Below are 13226 nucleotides of genomic sequence, written 5' to 3'. Positions count from 1 at the left end.
TGGTATCTAATTTGCTAAAAAAAGGTTAAAAATCAATATTTAATTTAAAAAGTATAAAAGTAAATAATTTTTAAATATTTAAAATTTATTATAAAAGATAAATTAGACAAAATTTAGATACCAAGTAGTAGACACCATAGAATTCTTAATTGGAATATTAGTTCAAAATTGTGAATGCGGTTTTGTGTAAAAGCCAACTTTGCTATTCTCTCCAGTCCCTGCATATCTCGAATCACGTTAGTTAATTTCTAGACTCATTGCATCAATAGAAAAATTGGTTTCTGACGTTATATGCATAAACTTATTCCATGCCAACAATAGAAAGCTAATTTTATCAATAATGCATGAAGGAATGCATACCTGTGCCAAAAAAAGAAGGGTCTTGAGGCAAAGTTAACTAGTAAAGCTTTATTCCAGTATCGATCGTATTCCTGCAAATGGTAACACATGGGTAGAACATTTTTTTTTTAAATTATGAATCACTAGCCAAGTTATTCAACAATAAATTTCACAGCGAGTGATCTCTAAGGGTACTGTACAATTAAAAAGAATGCATAAATTCACAAGAAGCAAAACTAATATTTACAGGAAGATGGAAATCATATGCTGTTTTCATCAATGAAAAATTACCTCTTGATTAATTTCTTTCATCCTTTAAAAAATATCTTTGAAGCCATTTAAATGATGTCTCAGTTTCAAATTCCATACGAACCTGGTATACGCTGGATTTTGAGTGTTCAAGTGATTGCAGTTAGGCAACCAATTCCCAACAATCATTTGAAATCTATGTAACGTAATGAATGCTAATGGAAAAATTGTAATTGTAGCACAAGCACAATGATAGAAAATTTAGCCTGTTGCTAATCTTCAACATCTTCACTTGAACATGTTTCCAGCAAAGAATCTCCTCTTCTTGAACTTAGTAGTTTTAAAATGGTTATGATATCTTCGCTCTGCGGATGAGACTGATCCGCAGAAACAAATGAATGCAAGTGATCATTGACATTTATCCAAGACCAACCTGGCTCTTTTATTACCCCCTTTGACTTCATTAGCTTCCTTATGTGTGCAACTTCCTCCCATCTCCCCTTGGCAGCATATATGTTAGCCAGGGTGATGTGAGTTCCTGCACTATTCGGATCCAAAGAAAGTATTCTTTCTGCTGTTCGTCTTCCTCTGTCAACGTCCCCATGAACCCTACATGCTCTAAGTAAGGTAGACCACACAACATCATCACTACGAAAAGGCATGCTTCGTATCATAAGCTCAGCTTCACTCAATCTTCCTGCTCTGCATAGAAGATCAATCATGCAACCATAGTGCTCTTTTGAAGGACTGATCCGGTACTCGTCAGTCATTGACATAAAGTAGTGGAAACCTTGATCAACCAATCCAGCATGGCTACAAGCTGTCAAAACCCCAATGAAAGTCACATAGTCCGGTTTTAAACCAATACTAGGAATCTTCTCGAATAAATGAATTGCCTTTTGGCTGGATCCATGTTCAGCATACCCATTGATCATGGCTGTCCATGATATAATGTCATTAGTTTTAGTCCCATCAAATACTTTAGAAGCTTCTTTTAGACTCCCACATTTTGAATACATACTAATTAGTGCACTATGAACCATTGCTTCATGATCCAGGCCAATGCATAGGACATGAGCATGCACCTGCTTCCCAGGCTCAAGAAGCGCCATGCTTCCACTCACACTAAGCAAGCTAGCAAGAGCAAATTCATTCGGTTTTGGCCCTTCCCTTCTCATCCATGATAGATAGTCAAAAGCTTCTTTTGCATAACCTGCTTGAGAATAAACTGCAATTATAGTGCTCCAAGAAATAATATCTTTTCTAGCCATACTACAAAACACCATTGAAGCCAAAGTTAACATCCCACATTTCGAATAAAGTGTAATGAGGGAATTCGACACTGACAAGGCATCCACCAGACCTAGACGCAATACATGGCCATGTATCTGCTGGCCCCATTCTTTAACAGCAAGATTCGCACATGCAGAAATGACTGCTGCAAAAGTGTATTGATTGGCACTAACCCCTGATTTTCTCATCCTTCTAAATGCATCCACTGCATTCTCTTCTTCTCCCGTCTGCACATATGTTGTAATAAGGGTTGTCCATGAAACTACATCTGGCATCCTCATTTTTTTGAACAATCTCGTGACATAACCTGGTTTTCCACATTTATTATACATGGAAGCAAGAGTGTTAATCACAAACAAGCTCTCATCAAACCCTTGTTTTATTGTTTGTGTGTGAATAGCTTTCCCACAATCTAAAGAATTTGAATCAGCAGATGCTTTCAAAGCGATGGCGAATGCATATGAATCACAACCCACTTTTGATCTCCACATTTCAGAGAAATACAATAATCCCTCTATACTATAACCACCATGAACAAGCCCCGCAATAATGGACGTCCACGATACCACGTTTCGGGTTTCCATTTCTTCGAAGACTCTGCAACCTTGCTCTACTTTGCCTACTTTCATGTACATGTCCACTAGTGAACTGCTGACAAATACCGAGTCTACCAAACTTGACTTCACAGAAAATCCATGCAATGATTCCCCAAAATATATATTCATGCCAAGAGCACAAGCCTTGAGTGCAACACTAATCATAAACTGGTCTTTTTGAAGACCAGGCTGGATCCATAAATTTAAGAACAAGATCAACGCTTCAAACGGGTCTGAAGAATTGACATAACCAGCTATTATCGTGGTCCATGAAACCTCATCTCTGTAAGGCATTTTATCAAACACGTGCCTTGCTTTATGCAGTTGACAACGTTTCACAAGTTGCTTCAGTTTGGAGTTAAGGTCAACCATATTATGAACAAAATGGGGCGTGTTTGGATGGACGGAAAATGAAGAGGCACATCGATTATGCTCCCAAACACGTCCCCGGACGCCTTTTGTGCTACGCAAAACGGCATCCTGCGGCCGCCATAATCGGAGGAGAGAGGCTGCGGAGGGAGGAAGGCGGGGGAGCAACAGAAGGAGGAGGAGAAGCGGAGAGGAGGAGGGCATGAATGGAAGAGGAAGTTCAGTGCTCTAACCACCATGTGAGGCTTAAAAGGTGAAGAAGAACGGTGAAAGAGAATAAGAGGAAAGAATATTATAGCTAATTGTCTAATTCTATTCCAAGAAAAGATTCATGAAAGAAATAAAGAATGTGATTTTGATTTGATCGAGTTAACATTTTTTCTTAAGTTGACTTGAAGTCGAAGATATTCTTTATTAACAGCTTATTTATTATGCTATTAAAGATCTTTTTAGGTAATCTTTTAATTAAAATATCTGTTAATTATTTTGTAGTTGAAATATGAGATATAAATCTATTCTCTCTCAATTTTTTTTATATAAAATATTTGTTAACTTCAATATGTTTAATTCTGTCGTGTAAAATTGGATTATAAACAATAAAAATGACAGATTTATTGACACAGTATAATTTTATTAGTGGAGAAATGAAAATTTTTAGTTCTTATAAGAATTTTTCTATCCATAGTGCTTCACATATTCTATAAACTGTTCTAAATTCAGTTTTTGCATTAATTCGTATCACAACATTCTATTTTTTACTCTTTTAATTAACCAGATTTTCTTTAACAAAAATACACATGTTAGACTTTTTATCCACGACATTTCCATCTCAACCTCATCTGTATAGGCTTCTACTTGAAGATGTCTATGATTTTTGTAGAGTACTTTTTTTTAGGCGACCCCTTCAAGTACTTTAAGATTCTAACGACAGTATCTATGTGTTCTCGACTAGGTAAATATATAAACTGACTTATTATACTCACAGCTATATCCGGGCGTATATAGGATAAATAGATTAGCCTCTTCACTAATTGTTGATATCTACCTTTGTCCATTACATTTTTTGGTTTGGCTGGTTTCAATTTTAAGTTAGCATCTATAGATGTTTCATCAACTTTACAACTAAGTAATCCCATATCTTTCAAAAGATTTAGGATATACTTTCGTTGGTTCATAAAAATGTCTTTCTTAAATCTTGCGATTCAATTCTAAAGAAGTATTTTAATGAGTCAAATTCTTTGATTTCAAATGATTTGGCAAGTTTTTCCTTTAAATCTTTTAGTTCCAAAATATCATTACCTGTCAGAATAATATCACCCACATATACAATTAAGATAACAGTTTTATTAGCTGCTATATGTTTATAGAAAAGCGTATGATCAGCTTGGTTTTGAATATAACCAAGTTCCTTTACTACCATTCCAAGTCGTTCAAACTAAGCTCTCGGGAATTGTTTCAATCCATAGAGAGATTTTTTTAGTTTGTACACTTTATTCCTCTCTAATTCAATCTCAAATTCAAGTGAAAATTTTATAAATACTTCTTCTTCTCTCTCCCCATTCAGAAAAGCATTCTTTACATTCAATTGACGTAAAGGCCAATTAAAACTCGCAACAAAAGATAAAAGAATTAATACAGAATTGAGTTTAGCAATTGGAGTAAACGTCTCTTGATAACAATAATGGCCATCGCAGCAACTCTTACTCAAGGTATGTGAACTCTACGTCTTGATTTTTATTGACTCCTTCTTACCCACGTCAAGACAGCAATTCAAACCATTTTCATGATATTCTACCAACTTTGACGAATCAAANTAAATGATCAACAATTCATATATATTATTATAATTTGTTAAGAAAAAAATTAAATTTATGTGTACGGAATTAATCTTAAGCACTAAAATGGAATATTTTTATTTGGTCTTTTAAGGTTTAGCTACTAGTTTCCCACCATAGACAAATCCATGAATCATTGTTACTCTAATGTTATATTGTGCTAGTTTATAATGAAATTATTTGATCAAATAAAACTATGATAGGCTAATAGCAGTAATATATAAGCCTAGTGTTCGCATATGCAAACTTGTGAAATAAAAATACACTGTATTACTAATATTGATAAACATTCTCCTTCCCTTTCCCCCGTGTACCAAAAGAGCTTAAAAACTATATGCTATGCATTTCTACATACAGAGGAACTCTGGTTTCTTGATACTCAAGAAACAATTTCTAAGTGTTTGGATTTTAGGGAAGACTTGCCCTTTCAATCAAGGGATGCCCCAAAAGATTCAAGAGTGAAAAACATTGAGGGAACTTCATTACTACTCAAGTTGAGTGGGAACCCTTTCAGCCAGGGACAGCCGGACAAGAAAACCTTAAAAAAATGGGGTGGAAATTTGAGATAATTAAGGGGCCACTCATTGTATGCCACTCCGTTTGGCCCAATCTACAAACTGCATGCCGCCATAGATGTTATTGCCAAATCTCACACCTACCGTGAAAGCCATTGCAACGACCGGGGCCTTCTTTGCCAAAGGAGAGGCTTCAACAAGCTGCTCCATTCCATTAATGATTTGGTACCGGGTGTTGGATGACACGGCAAGGAAGAAACCTGATAGAGGGGAAACAAATTAAGCAAATGTAAATAATAATTGCAATGACCTCTCCAAAAATTAGACAATATTACACTCGATATCGTTGGATTTATAGAATACTATGCTAAACTCTACACCTTAGTTTTGTAAAAACTTAATGTTGACCTTATCTAGCTAATGCAATTATATAAGTATGACAAATAATACTGGTGCGGAATATCACCCAACTTCAATGGAGGCCAATAGAATTTAACTATGAGCCTATTGTATTTTGTCCTCAGCTATTTTTTTATTCTATATAAAGGGAAACCTTAAAGCAAGGATTGAATTGTCTCCGTGTAACCTCAGGGTCACAAGTTCAAGCTGTAGAATCGGCTACTGATGCATCGATCAGTTAGGCTGCCGACATTACACTATCTAGGTGTAGTCTTTCTACAAGACCCTGTGTGACGAGGGATGCCTGTGCACCCAAGCAACCCTTTTTCTTAATTTTTCATTCTATGTCATTTAGCACAAGCAATGGTAGCCTGTGTTTCCTTGCTTTCCTCCCTTCCATCAATAATAAGAAACTAAGAACAAAGACGCATACATGAACAAATGCAAATGCATTAGATTCAAATGTGAAATTTATGCAACAATAACAAGACAATTACCAAATTCAAATGTTAAATAGATAAAAGATGTTGAAACAACATTTAATGTGTAACTCTAATTTCATTGCCATTTTGAAATTAAGTCTTCTGCTTATATCTACACCAAGAAAGTCTACTGCTTATATTCTCCATCCTTAATCAAGAGCATTAATCAGAATGCATATTCTAAAACAGAACCCTCGGAAGAAAACGTGAAACAGTATAGACACAGAAACTGAAAAAATAGAACAAGACATACCCCAAAGAGCAGCACTTGGCAGAAGTGGGGGTACAGGTATGTCCTCTTCAGATTTCCTAATGCTCCTGTTTTACATAAAGAAAAACCCGTTGATAATCTACAAGAACAGATATTTCAGAGAGAGAGAGAGAGAGAGAGATTCATATTTCAAGCTTTTTATGATTACAAAAGAAAAGAATTGAATTTGTGAACTGCATGCAACAAAACATTTATGTTTTATACAATATCCTGAGTAGACATTTATACCTTTTAGCATTCATGAGCATATTTGCAAATCCTTGACCGATAATACCACATCCAAAGCCAACGGATCCGTACAATGCACCCTGAATACAGAATGTCAGGAACTCATAGTATTAACTAATGATCTGCTACTAGAAACTAAACTTAAGTGAAACAAAGAATTAAATGACATACAAACAAAGATTGCTTCTACTGGTTAGATTCTTTCATGCAGCTAAAGAGTAATTTATCATGCAAAGCTTCCAAATATGTGGTACCTTGTAGAAGTATGTGGCAACGCGCTGCATCACAGTGAATTTACATCCCGGCCTTTGAGCTTCAAATACACTGCATGCAAGCATGAGATTTCAGTTCCATAGGTTTATAAAAGCCAACCAAACGAAAAAGCTTGGCATGAATAAAGGAGGGAAAACCCTTATTCATTGTTTGCTGTACTACAATTGTCACAAATTTGAATTAGAATTACTGTTTACTAATTCATACCAGCCTCCATATATATTTCACAGAAGAAATGGTTAACTAAACCTAACATAAATCACAGCACTATTGAACCAATCAAAATTTTCAACTTTTCATTCCTTTTGAGAATTGTTTATCTGGTTGTTCAGCAATAAAGTGTACAAGAGAAATATGAAAATTCACCAACAAGTTGGCTCTTAGACGTAGTACACATAGTTGATACCAAAATAATCAGTTACCACAACGAAAATATCAATAAATCCATAGTGGAGATGCCTGGAAAATAATTGAGGCTTACAACCAGACACTAACCTGCTGGGAAGAGCTGCACAAGCATGTTGAATGTGTCCAAGCAAACCTTTGGACACAGAAAGCTTCCCGATTCGAGCATAGGGTGCTAACAAGGTCACCAAAGCAATGTCAACAACATCTCCAACCAGAACATCGGCAGCAACCAACTCTTTCTCAGCCCAAAAGTCTTTGCCTCTTTGCTTATACTCAGCATAGGTTGCACAACAAGTGTCTATCAAAACCTGAACTTGGCAAATCAATAACACCATTAGTTGTAATTTATAAAAGCTAACACCGCTTCTCAATTCCATATCATAACCATAACCATTTTCCTTTTGTGTAAGCCAGCCCATTACATCTATATCAAGAGGGAAAAAGTAACACATTGATTTTGAAACAAACCTCTATTCCAACTTTAAATAGAAAAGAAGGATCAGCAAGCATTCGGTTTCTCAGAATAGAACAGTGCTTCATCATAAACGATAGTGGCCAAGCCGAACCCTGCAACACAACACCAAAATCGAACTTAGCCACTGAAACAACTCTTTTATTTCCCTCCCTAAAAATTCAAACTTTGAAAGAAACCTACCTGTAAATCCAAGTAACGTTGGAGGAACATTTCTCGAATGCCGGTGGTCTTCGCTGCCTCCACCATATCCGAAGGAAGCTTCACACCACGAGATTCCGCTTCCTTCATAACCGCTTCGAAATTCAACAGAGCCCCGAACTCTTCATCTCCATCGTTCCCTCCTGCTTCTCCACCGCTATCACCACCGCCGCCGCCGCCGCCGCCACGTCCTCCACCATCACCGCCATCACCTCCGCCAATCTCGGTCTTAGGAGGATCATCGAATGTGGTGCGTTCCAAAGGAGCTACTGAATAACCGAGAGGCTCAGGGGCAGTGCAGTGGATCCTGAAAGAGAGGGTTTTGCGGAGAATAGGAAGAGTGTTGTTGCATTCGAAAGAAGGGATTTTGTTGCAATGAATGTAGTGGTGCCATGTTTGGTTGTCGTTGCTGTTGGAGATGGCGAAGGTTGAAGAAAGTGCTGCCATGCTTGAAGAAGGTGAGGGCCGGCACCCGGCAGCAGAGAAAGAAATGTTGATTTCAGAAAGAACGAGAAAGAAAAAAAATCGCCTGAGAGATTCGAACTCTCGCGGGGAAACCCCATGTACTTAGCAGGCACACGCCTTAACCACTCGGCCAAAGCGACGTTGCTGGCGAATATTCTGCTTGTAAAACTATATTACTATTATTTTTTCCTATGAAAATATTTAAATTGAGAGATTAAAAAAAGTTAATATTGTTTATTTAAAAGATATTAGAATCTAGTAGGTCGATGATAGGCTGCCTAACATAGTGATAATGACTTTAATAAGTAAGTTGATAATGAATAAATTGACAATAATTGTTTAACTAATTGCATTGTCATTATACATGTTACCAAAGTTGTTAAATATGTCTTCCTGGATTTAGCGAAATGATAATATTAAGCCCATTTGAAATCTTTTGTAACAAAAATATGATCTTTTAGACATTAACTAAAAAATTAAGACTTTACTAAATATTAGAGATTAAAACAATAATTTAAATATTATCATTTAGATAAAATTGAAGATAAGGAAAAAAGTAAAGTGGATATTAAAGGACTGCCTGCTATTCAATAAATTTCAATTCAACCAAACAGAGAGCTTCAAATTTCAACAAGTCTTGACTTGACAAATCATAAAGAATTAGCATATATTGAATAAGTGAAACAGGACAAATGTCAACAACTTATGTCATTTGTGAAAGAAACCATGCTGTATCAACAACCACCATGACAATTCACAAGTAATAATAGCTCTTGTTAAATGTCACTCTCAAGTTTCAAATGATGTTCATTCCATTTCTGATATCTAATCTGTCACTCTTTCTTTGATGACACTAATGACCTTCACAAATGTTTTCTATTTTTTTAAAGAAAAGGAAACAGAAACTGTGTGGATAAATACATCATGCATGAACTCTCTTCTATACCACCAAAAAACCAAACCAGACAACTTTGTGAAATTGCTTCTATGAATGTACAACCAACTTTACCCGAGGGAAAGACATGGAAAATGTTCATGTATATCCCTACTTTGTCAATGCACAATGTGTTAAAACATTTTCCTTCCCTTTCCCTCGCACAAAAAATGTCAAATATCACACACTACACAACACAACACAACACAACACAATCTTTGTATTTATAAACATAGGAAATCCAGTTTCTTGGTGCTCAAGAAACACTTTCTGCATGTCTCGACCTATGAGACAGACGTGCCTTTTCAGTTGATGCTCTTGGAGTGGATCTACACCGGTTAAGGGATTCTGGTTGAGCATCCGAGAGTCTTGGAATAAGCTTACACCCAAGCTTTCTTGAAATGAATCGCGGAGAACTAAGCGAATTGCGAGGTTTTGCTGTGGTTTTCATTTCATGCTTTATTTTGCTGAATTCTTCTTCAAGCGCTCCAACTCTAGAACTCATCTTATCCATATCCACCTTTAGAACCTGGTTTTCGCGCGCTACAGTCACCCATCCATCCCTCTGTACTATTTCACCTGCCATTTCTCCCAATGCAATTGCAGGAACACAAGCTGCCGGAGCAGTTTCATGATTTTCACCATCTAATGTATTGAGACATCCAGCTAATGCCGTTCGCAAATGTAGCTGTTCAAAGAACAACACTTGAAGAACAACTCTGAGGGGTAACCTATCATTTTGGGATGCATGAGCACAAGCATGGATCGAGAGTTTCTGGTAGTCAATGATGTTGCATAGTTCTTCCTTATCTTTATCGGATAGCCAAGGATGCGCCTGCAAAATATCACAAGCATTTCTCAGAGCTGGACTAATAATCTACGGCTACAAGTAAGCATATTTGTTAAAAGTGCAGCTCGCGAATCAAACCTTGAAATAAATGTCGAGTGCCCTGTATAGTCCATCATGTAATGATCTTGATGGCTGGGGGAGGGCCTCTACGAGAGTGCGTATCTTTCCAGGTTTTAAGTTAACATCAGAAGCAATTTCTGCAAGATAGCTATCTATCAACTTTGCAACTTTCCTCAACGATTCAGATGGTGATTCTTGTAGGTCAGTTGATGAAGGTGAAAAACCAGTTAAATTTGATTCTTTAGACACAAAATGGTGGACAATTCGATCAATACAATCTGTATTATATAATGTATCAGAATCTGAGTACGTAGGAATAAGAAGATTATCTAGTGTTGCCAGTTCCAATTGCATCCCTATTCTCCTCTCTAAAGAATCTATGCATGCTTGATCAACATTCAATATCAAAGCCACGCGAAGAAGCCCCAGTAGGAATTGACAAAAGGATCTTCCCTTCTTTTCAGGAAGAAGTTTCTCAATGCTTTCCAACAAAGCCTTCTGATCAACAGTAGCAGGTGTCAAGCTAAAACTCGCAACGCTTCTAGTTTTCCCACCTTGTCCGGCACGCCACCGGCCCAGCCCTGGCAAGTACTTTCTAGAATAGTACATTATGGCACCTGCCAGGTTTTCAGGCCTAATACCTCTTGCCCGCATTGTGTTAATAAGCCTCTCAAACAAACTCACACTGAGATAAGAGATGTCTTCAAACCACCAATCAGATTCCGAGCTCCGAATCCTAGCACCAGTATTTATACCATTCCACAGAATGCTTCCGCCGGGGCTCTGAAAACTCCCATACATCATCATAGGCCAACCAAACAAACTCGGATCTGTACATACCATCATAGATAGAGCATTCATACACTTACTCACTAGGTGAAGCTTTTCAGCCCTGACTAGAGCAAGCTCGGAATTTTGAAGAGCCAAAATACAATCTTTCCAGTTGCGAAGTATGTTTTTATGGAAAAAACACTCTGATTTCGGCAACAGGTTATCTTCTCCGAATTCATCTGTCATTTCAAGATAGTCTGCAGCACAATAAACCAATACTACATTTCTGGCCGACAGTTCTACACGGAGGCCATAACAGAATTTAGCTACAATTAAGAAAGTGTCAGGACCACCAGGAAATTCTTCCAGCACCATGTTCATAGTCTTCCCATTCTTGTTCAGGGACTCTTCATTCGCTCGAGCAATTTTGCCACATTTCGATATAAGAGGAAACTGCAGTTCCATTGTATATGTTACTCAAACTCCAATTTAACAGCACAAAAAAGTTGCTTTACATTACAAATACCATAAAAATAAGCCTTGTCTCAAGTTATGCTATAGGAATCTCAATACTAAGGCCTAGAATGTCAAATAAACCAACCACAACAGAGCCAGAAACTTTGGGAACACACAAGTGGTTTTCTATTTCCTCGCATAGGAAGATCCATAATGTCATATCATAGTAAATTTCAAGACATAAAAGGTATGCTCTCCACAACAGGTTGCATCTCCCTAGTGAGCCTAATATGACTCCTTTACTTAAAGAGGGACGCATATTTTGCACTTAAACAATACAGGTGGAACGAATTAACAGCAAAAAGCATGAGCCACAAAGCAGGATCGCACCAATTAGATTGGAATTGGAATTGGACCAGAGTGAAGAAACATGAGGATAATCCAGAACCACAAAAGAAAAAAAAAAGAGGGGCTCAACAACAACAACTGTTACAATCCATCTATGATAGAGACTAATGGAATAGAAGAGATCAATTCTCAAAGGAAAGGAAAGGAAAGCATGTACCTTATGGAGATGGAAAGTGACTCCATCGATTGAAACAGCAATATCACTTGGAAGTCCAGCATTGCAGAACCTAAGAAAACCAGAAAACCACAGAGTATCACATCAAACACCTATTTTGAAAACCACACACACAAATGCATGTATGACATGGACTCCACAATCAGTAGGGAACAGAACATGTCATTTTCTCATCATTTCCACACCGCACAACCAAACCAAAAAGCAAAAATTCAACCCATGATAGGATTGTCAACACGATCATGCAATTCATAAAGGCCATAAATTCCAGTAGTACTATTCATTAAAAAATGAACTTCAAAATCAAAAGAGAAACTTTAGAGAGGAACAATACCATTCATCGCCTTCTCTTTGAAACCCAGAAAGCTTCCCAGCTGGAGCCATGGCTGAAGGAAGCAAAAACCTTTCTTTTTTTCCTTTCCTTCTTCTAACTCTACCAACCCAACAACATTTTCCCCCCTAACCGTTACTTCTTACTTCAAAAGTACCAAATTAAGAAATAAAAGGGGAAAAAGCAAAAAGTTAAGAATGAACGAAGAGAGCACCACAGAACAGGAGAGAGAGAGAGAGAGAGAGAGAGGGACGTGAAGGCAACAACACAAACAATGTGTCTTTACAGCTCAGGGAAAAAATAAAATCTCTCAAAAAAACCGCATATAAGTGTTAAGAGTGCATGCCCACCATGGTACAAACTACAAAGAGAGGGTACTTCATAGAAATGGAGGAAATTGAGGAAAGGAGCGAACTTTGAATAAACAAAACAGTTTTTGTGGAAGTTGAAAGTGACGCTGGGATCACGACACCAAAAGCAGTAGCGGTTGTGTTGTGTGTAAATTAAGGTTCCAATAATATTTTATACGAAACATTTCAAGTGCATCAGGAATACAGTGTTCAAGTTATTTTAACCTATTTTAACCGTTGATCTGAATTATAAAAAATATATAATATATATTAATTGAAATTAATAGTTAAAATAACTGAAATATCAGTCGGTGCATTTGAAATATTTTCTATTTTATAAAACAGAAATGAAAATACTAAGTATTATAATTGTCATAACAATTGCATGACTCTATTTAATGTCAAATAATCAATGTGGACTTTTAAAAAAAAAATAAACAAATTGGCATGGGGGTTTTAATTTTATTGCAAGTGTAAAATATTTTTATATTATTAG

At 36.8% G+C, this 13226-nt stretch overlaps 3 protein-coding genes and 1 non-coding gene across 6 annotated transcripts in view; all 4 read right to left on the bottom strand.

Moving 5' to 3' along the window:
* LOC107614525 (putative pentatricopeptide repeat-containing protein At3g47840) overlaps positions 1-3225 on the bottom strand; it is a 5354-nt gene extending 2129 nt beyond the window's left edge. Inside the window, exons 1-2 of one of the 3 annotated variants that reach the window (XM_021108662.1) lie at positions 631-3225; positions 7-431 (exon numbers count right to left, since the gene is read on the bottom strand). In XM_021108662.1, coding sequence (XP_020964321.1) covers positions 861-3050 — 2190 coding nt within the window. In that variant the 5' untranslated portion in view covers positions 3051-3225 and the 3' untranslated portion in view covers positions 7-431; positions 631-860. Of the gene's footprint in view, positions 1-6 lie in introns of those variants that run through there. The other 2 variants (XM_016316715.2, XM_021108663.1) reach the window with 2 other exon arrangements.
* On the bottom strand, positions 4882-8447 carry LOC107613851 (protein RETICULATA-RELATED 1, chloroplastic). The gene is made up of 7 exons (XM_016316021.2): positions 7913-8447; positions 7726-7824; positions 7345-7565; positions 6831-6900; positions 6577-6656; positions 6331-6395; positions 4882-5456 (listed from the first exon to the last, which is right to left on the bottom strand). Exons 1-7 carry the CDS (start codon positions 8375-8377, stop codon positions 5263-5265), a joined length of 1194 nt encoding a protein of 397 aa, XP_016171507.1. The 5' UTR covers positions 8378-8447; the 3' UTR covers positions 4882-5262.
* Positions 4882-12865, bottom strand: LOC107614184 (BTB/POZ domain-containing protein At3g44820-like). The gene is made up of 6 exons (XM_016316417.2): positions 12384-12865; positions 12032-12101; positions 10258-11463; positions 9586-10164; positions 7335-7339; positions 4882-5097 (listed from the first exon to the last, which is right to left on the bottom strand). The coding sequence occupies exons 1-4, from the start codon at positions 12431-12433 to the stop codon at positions 9586-9588; spliced, it is 1905 nt and encodes a 634-aa protein (XP_016171903.1). The 5' UTR covers positions 12434-12865; the 3' UTR covers positions 4882-5097; positions 7335-7339.
* Positions 8454-8535, bottom strand: TRNAS-GCU. Its single transcript has one exon. It is a non-coding gene; the product is annotated as a tRNA-Ser (tRNA).

The sequence above is a fragment of the Arachis ipaensis genome, chromosome B08, assembly GCF_000816755.2.
Source record: "Arachis ipaensis cultivar K30076 chromosome B08, Araip1.1, whole genome shotgun sequence".
In the NCBI taxonomy this organism is placed as follows: Eukaryota; Viridiplantae; Streptophyta; class Magnoliopsida; order Fabales; family Fabaceae; genus Arachis; species Arachis ipaensis.
Note: the sequence above shows the minus strand (reverse complement) of the source record. Positions and strands in the feature narration are given on the sequence as shown.

Coding starts and splice junctions, on each gene's coding strand:
- LOC107613851 (XM_016316021.2), bottom strand. CDS start 8,377: ATGGCAGCACTTTCTTCAACCTTCGCCATCTCCAACAGCAACGACAAC. Junction 7,566..7,725: donor TATTTAAAGTTGGAATAGAG/GTTTGTTTCAAA, acceptor TGCCAAGTTCAG/GTTTTGATAGACACTTGTTG. Junction 6,901..7,344: donor TGTGCAGCTCTTCCCAGCAG/GTTAGTGTCTGG, acceptor GCTTGCATGCAG/TGTATTTGAAGCTCAAAGGC.
- LOC107614184 (XM_016316417.2), bottom strand. CDS start 12,433: ATGGCTCCAGCTGGGAAGCTTTCTGGGTTTCAAAGAGAAGGCGATGAA. Junction 12,102..12,383: donor CAAAGAGAAGGCGATGAATG/GTATTGTTCCTC, acceptor TGGTTTTCTTAG/GTTCTGCAATGCTGGACTTC. Junction 11,464..12,031: donor TCACTTTCCATCTCCATAAG/GTACATGCTTTC, acceptor ATGGAACTGCAG/TTTCCTCTTATATCGAAATG.